The sequence below is a fragment of the Pygocentrus nattereri genome, chromosome 29, assembly GCF_015220715.1.
Source record: "Pygocentrus nattereri isolate fPygNat1 chromosome 29, fPygNat1.pri, whole genome shotgun sequence".
NCBI classification, from domain to species: Eukaryota; Metazoa; Chordata; class Actinopteri; order Characiformes; family Serrasalmidae; genus Pygocentrus; species Pygocentrus nattereri.
This window is the reverse complement of record NC_051239.1, coordinates 12,848,090-12,868,757: the sequence shown is the minus strand read 5'-3', so window position 1 is coordinate 12,868,757 and position 20,668 is coordinate 12,848,090. Positions and strand designations below refer to the sequence as shown.

Genomic DNA, 20,668 nt, shown 5'->3' with positions numbered 1-20,668 from the left:
CAAAGACATAGACACACACACACACACACACACACACACACACACACACACACACACACACACAAATATACCCACACACATTAGAACTCTTCAGGCAGTATTGATTAACCTTTGCACAATTTAAAGGTGTTTTATAATCAACCAACAGAAAGCAGGAATCAATTCAGACAAAGTGCCTCTCCATGGATCGCCACCTTATCGTGGTGGAGGGGTTTGTGTGCTTGAATGATCCTAGGAGCTATGTTGTCTGCAGCAAAAGCTCCTGGTAGGGTCTCCCAAGGCAAACTGGTCCTAGGTGACAGGTCAGACAAAGTGTGATCCAAAAATACCTTTATGAAAAAAATAAGAAAACAGGACTTGTGTACCCTGCCCGGATTAGGGTCACCGGGGCCCCACCCTGGAGCCAGGCCTGGGGGAGGGGCGTGCCAGCGAGCATCTGGTGGCCGGGTATTTACTCATGGTGCCCGGTCGGGCCCAGCCCGAAGGAGCTACATGAGTCCTCCCTTCTATCGACCCACCACCGATGGGAGGGACAGTAGTAGGGGTTCGGTGCTTTGTGGATCGGGCAGTGGCTGAAGGTGTGGGCCTTGGCGTTCTGATCCTCGGTTGCTGAAACTGGCTTTTGGAACTTGGAATGTTACCTCACTGGCGGGGAAGGAGCCTGAGTTGGTGCGCGAGGTTGAAAGGTACCGGCTAGATATAGTCAGGCTCACCTCAACACACAGCTTGGGCTCTGGCTCCAATCTCCTTGAGAGGGGCTGGACTTTATTCTTTTCTGGAGTTGCCCATGGTGAGAGGCAGCGGGCAGGTGTGGGCTTTCTCATAGCCCCTTGACTCTGTAGCCTGTATGTTGGGGTTTTCTCCGGTGGATGAGAGGGTAGCTTCCCTATGCCTTCAGGTTGGGGAACGGGTCCTGACTGTTGTCTGTGCTTATGCACCGAACAGCAGTTCAGAGTACCCAGCCTTCTTAGAGTCCTTGGGAGGGGTGCTTGAAAGCGCTCCTCCTGGAGACTCTATTGTCCTACTGGGGGACTTCAACGCTCACGTGGGCAATGACAGTGAGACCTGGAGGGGTGTGATTGGGAGGAATGGCCTCTCTGATCTGAACCCCAGTGGTGTTCAGTTTTTGGACTTCTGTGCAAACCACAGTTTGTCCATCATGAACACCATGTTTGAACACAAGGATGTCCATAAGTGCACATGGCACCAGGACACCCTAGGCTGCAGTTCAATGATTGACTTTGTAGTCGTGTCATCGTACTTGGGGCCATGTGTTTTGGACACTCGGGTAAAGAGAGGAGCTGAGCTGTCAACTGATCACCACCTGGTGGTGAGTTGGATCAGGTGGTGGGGGAAGATGCCGGTCAGACCAGGCAAGCCCAAACATATAGTGAGGGTTTGCTGGGAACGTCTGGCAGAAGAACCTGTCAGATTGATCTTCAATTCACACCTCTGTCAGAACTGGGGAGGTGGGGGACATTGACTCAGAATCTGCGACTTCGGTCGTCGCCAAGGCAAAAACCCGGGTGTGGGAGGAGTTTGGTGAGACCTTGGAAAGTGATTTTAAGTCGGCTCCAAAAAGATTCAGGCAAACCGTCAGACTCAGAAGGGGAAAGCAGTGTGCCACCAGCACTGTATATAGTGGAGATGGTGTGTTGTTGACTTCAACTGGAGACATCATTGGGCGGTGGAAGGACCTTCTCAATCCCACCAACACGTTCTCCAGTGAGGAGGCAGAGTCTGGGGACAGGGGAATAGGCTTTTCCATTACTGAGGCCGAAGTCGCTAAGGTAGTTAAAAAGCTCCTTGGTGGCAATTCTCCAGGGGTGGATGAGATCCATCTGGAGTTCCTCAAACTCTGGATGTTGTGGGGCTGCCTTGGCTGACATGCCTTTTCAACATTGCGTGGACATCGGGGGCAGTGCCACTGGATTGGCAGACTGGGGTGGTGGTGCCTCTTTTTAAAAAGGGAGACCAGAGGGTGTGTTCCAACTACAGCGGAATCACACTCCTCAGCCTCCCTGGTAAGGTCTACTGCAGAAGAGAATCCAGCTTATAGTCTAACCTCGGATTCAGGAGGAGCAGTGCAGGTTCTGTCAGGGCCGGGTACACTGGACCAACTCCACCCTCTCCAGGATTCTGGAGGGTTCATGGGAGTTTGCCCAACCAGTCCACATGTGCTTTGTGGATTTGGAAAAGGCATTCGACCGTGACATCAGGTCATGAACTTCAGCTTTCCCTGGATCAGAGTATGAAGCAGCCAGGATGAGAATCAGTACCTCCAAATCTGAGGCCATGGTTCTCAGGCGGAAAAAGGCGGAGAGCCCTCTCTGGGTTGGGGATAAGCTCTTGCCTCAAGTGGAGGAGTTTAAGTATTTTGGGGTCCTGTTCACAAGTGATGGTAAAAGGGAACGGGAGACTGACAGGTGCATTGGTGCTGGGTCAGCAGTGATGCGGGCTCTTTACCGGTCTGCTGTGGTAAAGAAAGAGCTGATAAGCCATAAGGCAAGGCTCTCGATTTACCGGTCGATCTACGTTCCCACCCTCACCTATGGTCATGAGCTTTGGGTAATGACTGAAAGAATGAGATTGCGAATACAAGCAGCCGAAATAAGTTTCCTCCACAGGGTGTCTGGACTCTCTCTTAGAGATAGGGTGAGAAGTTCGGTCACCCAGGAGGGACTCGGAGTAGAGCCGCTGCTTCTCCATGTTAAGAGGAGCCAGTTGAGGTGGTTCGGCATCTGGTTAGGATGCCTCCTGGACGTCTCCCTTGGGAGGTGTCACAGGCAAGTCCAACCAGGAGGAGACCCCAGGGAAGACCCAGGACACGCTGGCGTGACTATATCGCCCAGCTGGCCTGGGAGCGCCTCGGAATCCCCCCGGGGGAGCTAGCGGAAGTGGCTGTGGAAAGGGAGGTCTGGGCCTCATTGCTTAGGATGCTGTCCCCGCGACCCAAACCGCAGAGAAGCAGAAGATAATGGATGGATGGATCGATGGATGGATGGATGGATGGATGGATGGATGGATCGATGGATGGATGGATGGATGGATGGATGGACAGTGCAAACTGAATTCACATAAACAAGTTAGAAAAGAAGTATAGAAAAAGCCAAATAAAACTACATTTTCAGTATGGCATCATGTGTCAATAAAAAGATGTGCATGGTTGCTCAGATACTCCATTAACTGTTTGAGGTGCCAGTATTTGACAGAAAAAATGTACAGGCCAATAATTAAGTGAAATGTGACAGTTTTGGTCATATTTGAAGCATGTTAACCTTTCCTACTCCAAAATATGAGTGCCTATATGAGCATACATGAGCATGTTGCCAAGGACACACTGCCAAGGACATGAGTGAGAGAGCAGAGACAGCACAGCTGTATCACAAACTAGGTTAGGTATTCTAGCTGATGTTAATGCAATAAATGATTGACAGCACTAATTTCTTAACACTTTTAAGCATTCCTCTAGTTTGACCCTTCAAGCCATCCATTAATCCACCCTGAAGCCCAGCTGCTCACTTGCTGTAAGTTACTGTGACTGACTTTGAGACCAAAGCATTCTAGTTCAAAAGCAGCTTTTAGATGGCAACTTCCACTGATGACTCACCATTGCAATAATGTGAATTTGTTTATCACTGGAGTACATTGAGTCTGAATTATCATTTACAAAAAACCTCACAGCTGTTGCCAGCAATATCAGTAATTTAGCAAAGTATCCAGGACGGTCATCACGGGAGAACTATGGATCAATTAACGAGCAGCAAACTAACAAAAGCAACAGCAAAGTGGGACAACTCCAATTTCCCTCAAAACAACACATGATGGTGTTACATCTGTACAAGATCAACTGAAATCAAGTCTACCGAAAAGAATGGAAACTGTAATAAAGGTAAAGGGTGCAAACACTATATGTAGAAAAAATGTAATTATATTTGTTTGTTAAGCCTTTTATGTGTAGGCTTGATTTCGGCTTTCTTTCGGCTTGTGTCTGTGATTTAGAGAGCCAGAATCTTCTGTGGTGAGCAGAGCTGTTATCATACTAGCTATGATAACAGCTAATGGTAACCAGCAGCATTCTCCTAGTTTACAGCACTGTGTAGCATTTATAGATTTTTAGATAAATGGTGTGGCATTTATTGAATGGTGCCTATGTTCATCTATTTGGTGATTATGTAAGCAAATGAAACTTTTTTTGTAGGATTTTAAAATCACGTGTCATTTACTTCACTTCAGACACTATTTATTTTTTTAATCGGATAGGGTTAATGGGGGGTGGGCTTGGGGCATTGGCAATAAATTACTTAAGTGTAGGTATACATTGCTTTTTTCACCAGAAAAAAATCCATACTGCAAAAAAGAAGAAAGATTTTTAAAAAACCACAGCACTTTTGAATTCCAAAGCATGTCACCAAAGTCAGCTGATTAGAAGTTCTTTATTCACTTTTATTTATTTTGGGCTGTCTTCTGCCTTGAGCTGTCTTCTGCCTTGAGCTGTTTTATGATTATTTTTTTCATTAGATTTTATTAGCTTTTATTAGATTTATTAGATCATTTTTTGACCGTCCTTTTCTAGAGAGACTGGACTCTCTGACATTTTATTCACAGGCCTGTCACTTTACAGCTTTAAAATAAACATTTTTCCATGACAGTACAGAAAATGATGTGATAAATGTACAACTCACAGACTGCATTTCAATGGTAGAAGTAGAAATTCCATAATAATACAAAGTACAGAACAGTTTCACTATACAATAATAATTATTATTATTATTATTACAAAACTTCAAAACATATTAATTATTAGAATTATTATTAATGTATTTATGTATTAGTTAATTTGTTGTCATTGCGTTGTATTTCTCCTGCTCTGTTTTTCTCAGGTACAAACAACTGTATGGTACAAACAACAGTAAATATGCTTCTATAAACAGTAGATGTACTACATACTGGAGATTTGCATCATTAGGGTGCCTGCACAGTTTTACACATTCCCGCTGTCCACCACGTGAAAAGTATTAGGAAGCGACATGACTGACCTCACCTGGTCCCCATCAAAAACAGCGGGATGAGTGGGTCCAGTTTTTGTTCATATACTGTCTATGGTCACAATACAGGTCAGCCAATCAGAACAGAGCTCAGTTATTCATTCAGTTATACATATTTCAGTTTAAAAGGCACAGTAACAAATCATCCTGTTTTATTTTAAGGGATGAAGAGAGGTTAACAAATGGTCAAATAAAAATTAATATTAACTAATATTGATATTTCAAACCACACAAGCGGGAAAAACTCAAATACAAGAAAAATGTAGGATATAGGGTCTTTAAGATCAGTTATGAACATGTGCAGAAACAAACACACACACACACACGCACGCACACACACACACACACACACCCACAGCATCTTAGGTTATAGTTCAGAGATGCCTGCCGGCAGCTCAACACTCCACTCAGCTTGGCTGAGCTATTCATTTGGTCTGGAGTGCTTTATTGGCTCTGATGACAAGCCACTTGGCCGTTAAAGATCACCCATGTACCTCTCCTGCAATGACAGACAGCCATCGGGATGCTCTGACCCCGCCCCTCACCAACCAAACATCAGCCCCGCTAACAAAACATATTTCACAGCTATTATAGAACATTAGTTCTGACATCAGCCAGACATACTGAGACATGAAAAAGCTACACACAAAACAGTGGCATCCTAATGAATACTACTCTAGTCCATCATTCTTTTGTTTAATTTGCCTTTTAGCCATTTGTTTAAATGTCCATAGTTCAGCTTAATTATTACTGGCTTATCAAAGTCTTTCCATACAGTAAAGTATGGAAGTTAAAATGACACACAGCATGAACTTACATGATTCTGTAGCTTTGACCAAAATACAAACCCTTTAGATGAATTTCAGCAGAGACAATACGTATTGATCTGCACTAAAAAAGATATACCAGATTTAGAAAAGGCTATTTTGTCTGGAACATTGGGTTGATGTATGAAAGCGATACAATGCATGGCCTCACACACAAAAGCATGCTTGCATAGGCCAACTTAATCTTAAAGAATATTTACGCTATTTGATGAAGCACAAGTTACAGTATCAGTATTGTAGTTATGGTAACAGTGACCTTTGGACTAAGGGCTAGAGAAGTGATAGATGGCCACATATTTATTCAGAAGGAAAGATAGAGAGCGATTAAGAGGACTACTGAGGAACAGTTGGTCATCAATCTGAGCTGAGAAGGCAGGGGGAGTCATGGTCAGGTGTGACATACTGTTCCATGCAATCACATCCATTACAGCAGTCACCAGCTACAGACAGAATCACATCCACCTGATCATGTTCAGCAAGCTCTGAATGACCCTGGCAAAATAAATTAGGTCTACAGAACTACATCCTTTCTATGCTATCCTTGTGTTGGGAGTGTCACTTTTGAGAAGCTCTGGCTGTATTTAATATTAAAGCACTCAAAAAATTCTATTGACCTCTTAAGAGACATTAGATATTAAACTAACCCAAAGTATAATAGAGCTACCCATACTCCTCCCACAAATGTTTTCCTCCACTGCAATTGTTGCAAGGCGAGTTTTACAGAAAATTGGTGAAAATGTCATCCACATACCTGAGTTTTTGTCTAAACTGAAGCTGTAAAAGTGAATGTGTTAATAACGCGTTGACACAATAATTTCTGAATGCCACTAATTTGTTTAATGCTGCATTTTCCTTCAGACCAGTCACAGTAAAGTAGGCTGAAGCCCAGGTACTCTTGAAATGTATTTGCTATGTTAGAACCCTAAATTGTAGCCCTCTCCTTCAAGTATGGTTCTTTAACGACTTTTAAAGTGATATCTTTCGCAGTCTAAGTTAGACAGTTCTCATGGGACACCTAAGCATAATTCAACAAGCTGTATGAATAAGAGCGAAACCAAGAATGAGAGGGCTACAAAAGCTGGAACCACTGACTGCATACTGTATATGATATTTATGATATACAGACATTGATTTGAACATGTTGCCAGTGTTGCTATCATTAGATGTTGTTGATGAAAACTGGAAACTCTGTTCACTCTATGGTCTCATGTGATTTTCACGTTCAAGCGAACCCTGCATTAAAATGATGATAACAATGTCACTGTATTACTGAAACAAATGAATACATTCTGATGAAACGTATTTTGTTAACTCATATTGCTATAACATAATGTACTTCTTCCTAAATCGTAATACCTTTTTAGAGTCAGCTAACAACTAACTGCAATCTCTTATTTTAATTGCTTGACAACCCTAGTCTGAATTTAGAATGCATTATTAATTTTAGAAAATATTGATTTGTATGCATCCTTTTGTATAGACTAAAACTGGTATGCAATTAAGGTAACATTGTTGATCCCAACCTGCCTAGTTTCCAATAGTTACGACAACACAGTCCAGCTCGATAGTATAGCATTTTAACCAGGAAACTGCAGCTCTAATTTCTATGAAAAAAGCATTTGTGGGCAGAATGTAGGTTAATTAAGCACTGCTCTGTGTAATACTGTTTTTCTTTACCTGGTGAGACAGTCTTGACGCGAATGGGATGGGGACAGGAGTTGAGCACTCCACGAACGTCACCTAAAGTCATCCCCAAAACAGGGGTCCCACCAATCTCCAAGATGACATCCCCGACTGTGATCCCACCTCCCGGGGCAGCGGTGACGAATGGGAACTCGCCATAGTCGGCTCCACCCCCTATGGCCACACCCAGTTCTCCAGAGCTGCCCACTAGGGGCACGAAGGTCTCCTGCACTTTGGAATGCCAGTGCAATTTCTTCACAGCCACCTTAGACATGGCCAATGAACTGAGAGAGAGAGAGAGAGAGAGAGAAAGGGAGGGGGAGACCAACAGAGGAGAGAGAATTAAATTTATGTTTAAATCTAATATTCCATTCTCTGTATGCCACGAAGGCTGTAAAGGACATTCTAGACCAACATTCAATAAATGTGCTTTAAACCATAGAGTACACACAACACATGACCCTCTTTAAATAATATCATAAAGATGAGAGCTATGAAAGCTAGACTAAAAATAGATCAAATAAATCACAGAAGTCATGGGGTCAATGCCAACCCAAAACAGTCCTGGACAGAGTCCTCTTATTTGCATTCATTTGAGAGGCACATTTGGGACTCGGCAGACGAATCAACAGATGCTTACTCTGCAGGAGGTGGAATATACACTACATGCACTTTATTCATCATAGGTTGTATCATTTAAAATTCCTGAATACTACTGATAATACACATGCATTATTATTTGTTATTTGTGGTAGTATTTACTGTTTTGTTTGGACTAAATGCATCAGAGCACAGTGAACAGGAAGTGGTGGGAGTACATTAATTAAGAAATGTGGCACCTTTTAAGTGCAAAATATAATGTGATAAATAAGCAAATATAATATGAAATTTTCAGTTTTGAAGGTATTCACATTTTGCTTTAGACTAGTTTCCATTCTTTTAGGGAGACTTGATTTCAGTTTTCCGAAGAAATGTGCAGGGACACTTTTCTACACTTAGTCTTAGAATTTGATTTTGCTCAAGATTCTCAAGATCCAAGATATCCTGATTTCAAATGAAGTTCTATGTTTACATTAGCAGATTGCACAAATGTTTTTGTTTTAAAGCAACACATCTGATTTTTTTCAGAGCTGTGTGGTGCACAAATCACATTTTTTCCAAATTATAGTCATTTTAGACATGCATGAGAAAGAAATGTGCCTAAGGTGTGTTGGGGTCTTTGCTTCTGTGAATGTTAGATGCTCTTTGAAGGGGAACAGCTATTGTTGGTAGGGCACAGCTGTAACTCGTTGTTTTGAAGATGGGAAGCATGGAAAAGTGTGTAATTTTCTGTTAAATATATGTTTCCTGCTTGTTTTGACACTGAAAAAGAATAATGTGTACTTAATTGATGTTTTTACTAGACATTGAATAAATGAAAGTGTGTTAATTGGCGTTTGCGCAGTACTGCAATACTATTGTCCCATCCAGTAAATGCAGTCAAACAATATGAGAAACTATCATATAATAAAAAGAGTTTACAAAAGTCTGACTGCAGCATTATGCCATCTATAATTACATAACTGTAAGCCCACATTACTGCTTATTATGGCTCAGAAGCCAAACATACATTTTTCTCTGGTAGTATAATTAATGTGCTAATTTTGCATCATACCATATGCACATTGTATATATGTCAGCTGTTGTCTATGCATGTTTTTTCCACATCACTGAAAGATATTCTCAAGCTAATGGCTCCATGTTGCTGGATAAGTGAACCAATTCAAAGAAAGCTACATAGACTACATAGACTGAGAAAGATTTTCCACTGGTTTGTTTATGTATGCCCTACCTATGTCATGTTGAGAGACACTCAATGTCCTGTGTTTATGAAGTTTCTCACAGTAGGACTACCGATCTATGATCAGATTCCACTCTTATTTACTATGGCCTTACTAATGGGACCAGATCCTGGATCAGCACTACTTTTCTGAGAAGCTTCATGAATATGGGCCAATGTTTGCAAAACACAAGAGCACACAGGCTTCCACACACAAAAGTAGTTTAAATGGAAGACGCTTGTTGTAGTAGTGTAACATAAAAGAATGTATTTCTCATTAGAAGCCTCTTTTTCACAAGAGCTCCTATATATTTTTATAAACAGTTGGAATTACAGGCATTAAGGCTTTGTCAAAGTAGTTTCATTTCCAAATGTTTGGCCTATGAGTACAGTAGGCTATGAAATTCATAAGAGATCAAAATCAAAAAGGCCGTCATAACTGCTCAACCAAATACACTGGAGATACCTGGAGTGATTCTGCAACATCTATCAAAGTCAGCGAAGCGTCCACTTTTTTCAGCAGGTGAAATTCCACAAGACGGATCCACAAGCAGTGTCACAACCAGACTGAGACTTTGAAGGACTTTTGGCTCATGAAAGCTCTTTGCAGGCACAGGATGCCCCGTAAAGTGACAGTTGGCTGTGACCAGCGTGAGGGGCAGGTGCAGTTGGCGAGAGAGAGTCTCGAGAGTTGACAGTATGGGAACAGGGCTGTCAGGTCAAAACCTCATCGGCCACACCGAATACACAACTCGGAGTGGTGGCCAACTTTAGTGAAATGATGACGCACAGGTAACCAGCAAGACCAATTGTCCAAGCGGGAGATAAACAAAGAAGGAGATGAAGATAAGACAGATGGTGAGAGACCACACAAGGCTGACGGAAAGAGATAGCGAAAGCAAGAAGAGAGCACAGTATCAAGTCACAAAGGGAAAGAAGGTAAAAAGTAGAGGACATTTGAAGGAAATTGCAGTCAGATAGGCCAAAGGAACAGAAGGCAACAATGAGAACGAACTGAGAGAATATGATAGCCAAGTCAACAAAATAAGGCATAGTACTATAAAATTACATTAAGTTGTTGAGGCATCTGTGCATTTTTTTGTTAAATATATTTTTGTTTCTTTTCTGACACTGAGAAATTATTCACTTTAAAAATGAAAGGTGGTCTTTGACTCTCACAGCACTGTCCATTAAGAGAAACCTTGTTACATCCTGAAACAAGGTTGCTAAATACTGAGTATTAGACCTCAGCTATATCTATTTCCCTTAACATCATTTTTATCATGATAGTGCCTGATTCACTTTAATATTTCTTTTAGTTCAGCCTATAGATTCATGTTTGGAAATGGATTGAAACCCTTGGAAATCTTGTCTACTTTTTCCTCTTAAACATAGATGCAATCCTACAAGCAATCATCTGATTTTACAAAAGCATCTGTAATCTGAGTGCTGATTTCTTGTCTGCCTGGAATGGATTACAGTTGCTTTTTCTGGATTGTAAATACGTAAATCTCCTTACATGCATTTTGTTTCTCCTCAGCCCTGGTAGAAACAATGACCATTTTGACCTTCAGTGTATTCACTGATTCATGGGCCTGCAGGGCAACCTGGTGGGGGAAGGCAAGTTTTAGAAGCCTAGAACCATTATAATACTCAAGTACAGTGATTTATTACCCACGCAATGACATTGTTAGCTTGGCATTCCCTCTTAACTGTCCCTCATCACGTTCTGTATGGGTTGATAAGATCGAATATGTCCTAATTAGAGATCAATGTATCCACCCTAACAAGAAATAAAGACACGTGGGATGGACAACCCATCTACGTGTGACCACAGGACAGAGAGAAGAACCACGGTAATGGATGTGTCCGCATGTCCCCTTGAGCGAGCCTACCCACCAGGCTTAACGAGGCTAATTACACAGTGTGGAGCAGCTGAGGAGACATGACTAATTGTTTCCACTTGAATGATTGGCCGATTGGTCATTTATCTGGCCCCACCTCCTGGAGGTCCTGCAGCTGATAGGAGGATAGGGATTTTTTTTTCTACAGTCACTACAGAGACGGAGATAGATTGAGCCAGGCACCATGCTGACTGCTACTGGCACAAGAAGAGGAATCCTGTGAATGACCTTGGAGCAGTAGGGCTCAGGTGTCTATGGCCAGAGGACCTGGATGCACACACCCACACACACACACACACACAGCCCTGAAAACGTTTTCACTAAGCACGTGGCACTGTTGGTATTTTGGTTGGGTTGATATTGAGCTAAAGCATGGTCAATGGGTGGATTGATTTGGTAAGGGAGCTGAAAGTCATAGGGCTAGTGATAAATCTGCACACACACACACTGTTTACCCTATTTTTCATGCTCTGTGTCTCCTCCCCACTTTTTGCTGTCCCACTGTGAAGCCTTCTGTGGTTAGAATAACTCCAGCACTTGCATACTCACGCTTGTTTACACACAGCAAACTCACAGAGGAACTTATAATTGTATGCAGGTTGCTGAGAGAGCTCAGTCACTATGCATACATAATCAGCTATCATATATATATATATATATATATATATATATATATATTAACTCTATATAGTATAGAGTAGTGTATGCTGTTTACTGTTAATACTTTTTACTGGGTTACTGGGTTAAAACAAGGAATTTTACTGTCTTGTCTCAATTGTCAAGGGTAGTATCTTATGCTGACTGGGGTGCTATTTGTGATCCTTTGATTTACAAAAAGTATGTGAGGTAAAAGCAAAACATAATAAAACATAAAAATAAAACCTAGAGATGCACCAAAATTTCAGCCACCAAAAGAGAAAACCGGCTGACTAAAAGTAACAAGGATTAAATGAGTCTACAACAGCAACACAGCACTGATCAGCACAGACACACTACAACTGTTTGAGCAGCACAGATAAACAGTGAAAGTTTCAGCAATGTGGAACTTTTTCAGCTTTTGTGTAAGACATTAGACAAGCAATTTATGATCTTGGTTCATATCAAGTGTCAGGAGAAGGAATGATACCCAAGAACTTCTCACACTACAAGTTTAATACTACTGGAAAACAAGACATTCCACTTAACATGCAGGACACAACAAAACAACAGAAGCAGAAAGAAAAGCTCCCTCTAGCATGCTTATATAATTGATAGCCAGTTTTTGAAATGATGAAAAAAATCACAGATCCACAGTACAAAGAACAACTAAAAAACGATTTCCTTGCTTTGGAAGACGAGATGTTCTTTGTTAACCACATGTGACGTTAAGGTAGTACATATTGCAGCATGTACTGTAATCATTTTAGTATGTTTATTTTATGTAAACCATTTTTATGTATTGTCAGCTTTTTCTCCTGAATGTGTTCTGAATTTGAAATATCTGGAATATTCTACAAACACATGTTCAACAGAAGGCTGCATCACCCACATTTCCTGAAGAACATTTGTTTTATTTTTATTTAGTACTCTTTATTCAACCCTGTTAACAAAAAAATAAGCTAAAAGCAAATTATTTATAAAAAGTATCCATTTAAAAAGTACATTCTAAGTAAATTGTTAGAAGGTCCTTCATTAGAATGGTTAGAACGTCCTTCATTAGCCATTAGAATGGATGCTAGTTAACTTAAGTGTGTATTTGGTAATACTCTGCTAAATAACTCAAACCCTATTACTTTCAACCTTATTACTCATTTAATACATCGTTAACAAAGAAAGCTTGCTAAAAATGAGATTCCTGACATGGGTTAGTTAAATGCATGTCTTCTTGGAGTGAATGTTGAAAAAGGACAGAAATAAAATTTAATGTCTAAGAATTACAAGGGCTGAACGGCACTCTAATCGTGGAATCACCCAGATAACCTAGATTATCAGTACATCTACTTAATGGAGTACTGACAGCATGGAATTTAAACTTCAATTCCTCATTAGAGAAGCATATCTAGAAGCATCATTATTGAGAGGACCTGCTGGTTTAAGATGTCTCCCGCTGTCAATGACACATAGAACTCACACGCAAATGCACACAAATGCTGTAAAAGCTGCTGGGCTGTGTTGCTTCGCATGCACACCACTCTGCAGTGTCAGCCTGGCTCTCAGGCATTGTATCTATAACAAAAGGTCAAGACTGCGTCTCTTAGGAGAAGGATGAAAACCCGCCTTGTCATCTCCAGCGTCGAACACCAAACCTGCTGATGGTGAAAATTAATCACAATTTGCATTGACTGTGCTCAGCATGTTGTTGTTCATTTTGCTACCCTATAGTTACCAGCTCAGATTAACATATCTGATTCTACATATGAATCTAGATTAGAATCTACAGTACACACACACACACACACACACCTCTTCTAAATCACTTATCTTTCTGGGTCACAGGGGAAGCTGGAGCCTATCCCAGCAGTGAATCTACAGTGGTTGATCATAATAATTTGAAAGGTCAGCACATTATTAGCTTCACCACTGTGTAGAAATTCATGCAAATGTTATGTAACTTGCATAACTTTACTGAAATTACATCAGTCTGTCTCCCTAATGACAAGTCATGACACTGCAGGTAAATGACCATGCACAGATATGCACCCTGTTGTAAAGGGCATTGTATTGAAAATGCTGACCCTTAAGGTCAGCAAAGAGCTGACCGCTCTATATCCGTTTACACATCCTTTCCTCTGGCCCTGCGATCTGTTTTCATCCCCCCTCATTCCACTTGGCCAACTCACCAGTGAAATCTTAAACCAACACATAAGCAAACAATCTGGCTTCACCAAAGCTCTTTTACCAGATCCGTCTATAATGTCTCAGTCCTGAAAAAGGCTATTTTTAGTTGTTAAGCTATTCTTGGAACTTTCCTGTCTTTTTATTAATGTGAATATTAATAACTAGTGCTGGGGGCTACGAATAGGAGTGAATGAAACCATTTAGGCACATGTAGTGTTAATTGTTCTGCTTCGAGAGATAATGAAGAAATCGAGGCACGAGTCACCGCCTCTTGATGTATATATCATAGCTGAAACTACTCTGGGGTGTTTTTTGCAAACTTCCCATCTTGGTAACACTATGAAGGGGAGAGTGGGGTATAACATGTTTAGTTTGTTTCTAAATAATTATTTAAGTATTTGAGGAAGATGAATATTTTTCATATAATCAACCTACACGTATCTGCTACAAATGTAAATTTAAACTTTGTTTCCAACGCTTACTGCTTATGAATGATTCAGCCAAACGTGACAGGAGTGCATTACAACTTACCCTTTATGCAGGGTTAACTGTACTGTAGGTAGTTTTAATAGTCACTAAAACTTCTCATAAATTCAATGCAAATGTAATTAATTCAAAACAATTCTATACTGTTTAAAGCAGATGAGCTTTCCAATCTAAATACATAAAAAGATATGAATTCAAATAAATGATTAGTGTCATGACAAAAATATATTTATTTGACTACAAAGCTGAGCAGAAAATATCAATGAAACCAAAATCGATTTTATTTACAAGCCATCTATAGTATACTTTTTAAATAAGCTGTGTAAAAAAGTGTCCAAAATCCAACCAGCTTGAATGTTTTTCAGTTTTATGGATGGATTTGGACGTCTCTTATTGCTTAGTTTAGGAAGCGTACTTGTAACGTACGTCGTGGGGAGGCTGTACTTTAGCCTCGCTAGCTCTCACTGTGAGTTATTAACAGTGCTGTATTGCTGTGACTTCTAATTGAAAAACGTTACTAATAAAGTTACTTTTATGGTATAAAAACCATGTGAGAAGTATCTGTCCAATTGCTATGAACATCCACAGATGATGTTGCTGTGACAATATCAGATGGTTACCAAAAGCATATTCAACTCAAACCTATTCAATTGCATGAGGAGTAACATTTACATTCTATCCTATTAACGACTAACATGACCTATTTATTATTCATAGAGTGCTTCTTAATTAGAGTTCTGCACCAAGAAGCCAGAGGCCATTAACGAGTATAAAAGGATATGGTTTATTTTGCAGTAAATAGATACCATTCTTAAGTGAGATTCTTCCCCCATTTGTCTGATTATACTATATAATATATGCTCGACTACTTTACATGTGCAATATGATTTGACAAAGTGAAATCCCTGACTCAGTTTCTGCCTCGCAATGCTTTTTCCCACGTTGGTTCAGGGGTGGAAAACAGAACCAGAAGCTCCTTCCACTTACTCCTTAAGAACTCTATATAACAGAGTGATTTTCAGGTGACTGAAGTCAATATTTGATTAGGTAGCAACTTTTTGGTGAGTCTGAAAGTTGCATATGACTTAAACCAATTACTCTTCATTGTCTGGTGCTAATTAAGCTTCCCAGAGTGATCAGCGTTTATTAGCTCGGTGAGCAGCCTCAATTAATGAAGTAAGATAAAGAAGAGATGCCCCTGCCCCTCAAATATAATTAAAACTAAATTAAGAAGCTTTCAGATAAATGCAGAATCACTGATAAAAAAAAGTTTAAAAAGTTTTAGTCTAACTTACAAATTGCAAGCTGGAATCTCACAGATTTCATAACAGATGTTCAGTTGTGGAAAAACTCCCACTGTGTTCTATCTGTACTTCAGGTTTAATCCTTTGATAGATTCATTTCACACTACAGTATGCTGTGGCTTTCTTTTAAGTTAAAGGGAGGGAGGTTAATGTGCATAATCCCTTCAACGGGAGCTGAATGGATCGCAAAATGAACCCTTTCTCAGCAGCTAATGAATTTGTTTAGGCAATCTGGGAAGGCAGGCCTAGCCAGGGTTTTAGAAAGGACAAAACCCTGCCTGCATTTCTGATGGAGTGCATAAATCACTAAAGATCTTTTGAGAGGAGGTGTTGGCAAAACGGCTTAATTAAGACGCATGTTTAATTTAATTTTACATATTAACAGTCCATGTGAGAGGAATGTGGTGAAAGAGAGAAAGAGAGAGAGAAAGAGAGAGAGAGAGAGAGAGAGAGAGAGCGAGAGAAAGAGAGAGAGAGAGAGAGAGAGAGAAAAAGAGAGACAGAGAGAGAGAGAGAGAGAGAGAGAGAGAGAGTGTGAGAGAGAGAGAGAGAGAGAGAGAGAGAGAGAGTGTGAGAGAGAGAGAGAGAGAGAGAGAGAGAGAGAGAGAGAGAGAGATGGACAAATAATAGGTTTGATTATTTAGGGATTAAGGTAAGATCTAAAACAGTCAGGACAGAATCACATGACTAAGAAGTTAGAATTTTCAATTCAATTCTGAAGGGATATTGTTCCACACCCTCAAAGTTCAGTCTTGGAACATTTGGAACATTTTCTGGTTCTCACGATCCAACCTCAAGTATTACTCAGTGAGTGCTTGACTCTGGGGTGGTCAGTCCATTGTTCTGAGAACACCAGAAGTTTCTATATTTGATTTTCTAATTTCCTTGTTTTTTTTTTGTCTATTTCCTTTTCTTAGTAACAGCTTCTTGAAACCTACCCAACCTTTCAGACTCATAATATTTTTTTCTTACATACGGAAAGATGGACAGAATTCATTTGAAGCAAGAATGAAGCTTGATTTTCCCTACTATTTACACTCCAGTTTTCACTTATTTTCTTTCGACTTTCCCCTTCTTTATGCTAGTGACTAAAAATAAAATAAATGAAAGGTGGTCTGAGCTTTGCACAGTGCTGTACCTGTATGCTCTATCATTACCAATGCTTTTTAATTTTTAAATGAAAGAAGAATATTCCAAAGAAATGTTAAAAAAAGTTCTGAAAAAGTGACACAATAGTTGCTCTAGTTGGTCTTACACACATTGTGAAGAATATATGTCTAAGGTTTATTTGTTTTGAAAAAACTCATATGCCATCAAATGTTTGTGCTTTTAGTTGTGTTTTTAATTAAATCTGTAATTGTTTCTGTTTGATGCCTTGCGATGGACTGGCGACCCATCCAGGGTGTGTCCTGCCTTCCGCTCAATGACCCCTGGGATAGGCTCCAGCGCACCCCCGCGACCCTGAGGGACAAGCGGCCTGGAAAATGGATGGATTGATGTTTCTGTTTGACACCTGTATCAGAAACTGTGCCGACCATCACCGTAATGTGTGCCAACCAAGCACATGTTGGGGGAAGACACAACATTAATAATAAGGAATTAATTAACCTCAACAAATCCTTTTGGAACATTTAACATATCTGTTTGTAACTGAGATCTTAAGCTTTCATTTCATTTGATAACATTGGGTTATCCTAATGTAGATCTGGAGATGTATGACAGAGAGACTGGGGCCAACCAACCCCAGTCTCCCCTAATATGATTCCTATCACCCTGCTCAAGATTGGCCCTCAAACTCAAACATCTTTCAGTCTAGAAGTACTCTCCTACCCTTCGTCCTCTCATTAGAGCATGTCTTTGTAAATGATAGGCTGTCAGCTTTAGTAACGGTCTGCTTATCCCAGTCCCATTGTAAAAACAACTGCCAGGCTTGTTCTGTGTCACAGAATGAGCTTGGAAGCGTGTGTGTCACACATCAGTCGTCTCGAGCAGCCGTCACATGCTCTGCAGCAGTCGAGATCCTTAAGCTTAACCACAGTCCCTTGAGCATTACAATACCCTTGGTGCTTTGTATCCATTACAACAATACTGAAGATGTTTACTATAGTTTGGAATGCTGAATATGACAAAGAGGCCTGGCTATGTCTGTAGGGTATAAATTTTGGACCATATCTATTGGTATATTTAACATGAAATGCTAAATTTTGAGTTTTTTTTTTAGTCACAACATGCAGCACCAATACCATAAAAATATCAGTCCTTACACTGGGGGACATTGTACCTTTAAATGTTAATTTGCTGATTATTTATAGAAAATACATAAGCTAGGGTGCAACAAAACACTGTACAACAAGACATCAAACAGCATAAAATGTGAATATATACGTTCAGTCAATATCAAGTCAAGTCAAAGTTTATGTATATAGTGCTTTTACAACAGGCATTGCTGCAAAGCTGCTTTTTAACAGAAAAATCCGGGTCCAAGGCCCAGGAGCAAGCCCATGGCGACAGTGGAAAGGAAAAACTCTCAAAGAGCCAGAGGAAGAAACCTTGAGAGGAAGCATTATCAATATCATTACACAAATTATGCCATCCAGTGCAACTGCCTTGTTGGGAAGCTTGCAATCAACTTAACCTTCTAAGGTGCTCTTCCTTTAATAATGTCATTTCTCAATGCTGTTGAATACAAAGAAAACTAAACAAATAAAAAAATAAGTGCTTACCAATCCAAACTGTGCTCTAAAATGAAAAAAATTCAAGTGCACCCAACAATGACGCATGTCCACATTGGCCAGAGCGAAATGTATCAGCATGTAAAATCAGTTATTTGTGTGTTTCTGTCACTGTTTAGAAGATAGATGCACAGGGCTTCCATTATGTTGGAGGCACACCAAGCAAGCATTATTACTATTATATTATTTTTTTGTTTAAAGTAACATTACAACAGCTAAATAAATATCTAATGATTTCCAGCTTTGTTTGTTTTGCACAAAGCATTGTCACCCCTTCGCAATGTGCTTTGTCACAGTTTTGCACTGCAATATCACAATGTCATGGTGCACTGTTATCCCCCCTACTGGTGAAACATTTAGGGTTACAGGGTTAACCCTCACCAGCACATTCAGCATCATATGAAATGCTCCCAGACTCAGGCTTCCCAGCTATAATCTCAGTAGTAAGTTGTTCAACAACATTGATGGAGTTATCATTTTTTTGTTGTCTTTTTTCTTGTTGTTATTTTTCTTTTTTTTTTTCAAAATATCCCAGTGAAGCCATTATCATGAATGGAATCAAACTTCAGCTGACTGTGTTGTTATATGCCTATTAAATACTTCAACAGAAAGCTCTTGCTTAAATACATCAACTAGCCTGATACGGGCAAATGGTGACCATTTATTCACCAACGCCAGCTGACCAAATATCCCTGTACACTAAAGCCAGTAATGGAGAGGCAATGTGCCTTGTGTAAAAAATGACCACAATATAAACGTCATGGGAAATTTTACTGCTTATGTGGGGTATGCTGGTGGTGAACATGCAGGCCAGCAAAAAAGACAAACACACAATAAAAGATAACCACTGACTGGCTCATTTTACTATATTGGGGTGTAATGCCCGCTTGTTTGTTTTGTTCTTACTGCATAAGAGTGAGGGAAATTACTGACAGCTAAGACAGGCCCAGGTCATAACGAGAGCTGATAAGCTATGAGAAGATGAATGAACCACTATAGGAAAGGAACAGGTTTTTCTTTTTTTAGGAATTACTAGGGATATTAATAGTTTGACCTGTGTTGACTTGGTGTTTTCAAAGTCTTTATTCAATCTTTCAAGCCAGTTGAATTTGAGGACTCTGGTGGCATCCATCTAAGGTTAAGACTCCCTTAGATGTGGCCACATGCTTTGGTTATAATTTTTTTTTTTTTTGGGTTATTTTGATTGCCCTGCGATGGACTGGCGACCTGTCCAGGGTGACCCTGCCTCCCGATGACTGCTGGGATAGGCTACAGCTACAGCTACTATGTGTGTGTGTGTGTGTGTGTGTGTGTATATGTATATATATATATATATATATATATATATATATATATATATATATAGTCAGACAAATACCGTTCTCCTGGCAACTGCCAAACCCAGACTCATCCACTGGATTGCCAAATGGAGAAGCATGATTCGTCTGTCCAGAGAACACGTCTCCACTGCTCTAGAGTCCAGTGGTGCCACTTTACACCACTGCATTCAACGCTTTGCATTGCGCTTGGTGATGTAAGGCTTGGATGCAGCTGCTCGGCCATGGAAACCCATTCCCTGAAGTTCTCTACACACCATTCTTGAACTAATCTGAAGGCCACATGAATTTTGGAGGTCTGTAGCGATTGACTCTGCAATCGACCTTTGCGCACTATGCGCCTCAACATCCGCTGACTCTGTATTTTTATGTGGCCTACGACTTTGTGGCTGAGTTGCTGTCTTTCACGATCGCTTCCACTTTGTTATAATGCCACTGATCACAATTTCACGACTGGACTTGTTGCACAGGTGGCATCCTATCACAGTACCACGCCTATCACAAACACACTAGGCTATAATCCCTCTAACATAATACAACCTGAAACCTACTAAACCCCCATAGGTTGTTATAGCTTGGTTTTAAGCAAAGTTGATGTCCCTGCCTTGTCCTAACCTGTATTTGACTGCTCTGACCCTAATCTTATATCATCCTCTACTGGGAAAGCCTGGAGGTCAGCCAACCTGTCTTCTATTACCAACAACCTCCAGT

General features: G+C 40.4%; 1 protein-coding gene across 5 annotated transcripts in view; it reads right to left on the bottom strand.

Moving 5' to 3' along the window:
- Window positions 1–20,668, bottom strand: part of LOC108412149 (membrane-associated guanylate kinase, WW and PDZ domain-containing protein 2) — a 107,987-nt gene that overhangs the window by 74,148 nt on the left and 13,171 nt on the right. For all 5 annotated transcript variants that reach the window (XM_037536089.1, XM_037536091.1, XM_037536086.1 and 2 more), the window contains exon 2: window positions 7,553–7,842. In XM_037536089.1, coding sequence (XP_037391986.1) covers window positions 7,553–7,842 — 290 coding nt within the window. The remainder of the gene's footprint in view (window positions 1–7,552; window positions 7,843–20,668) is intronic.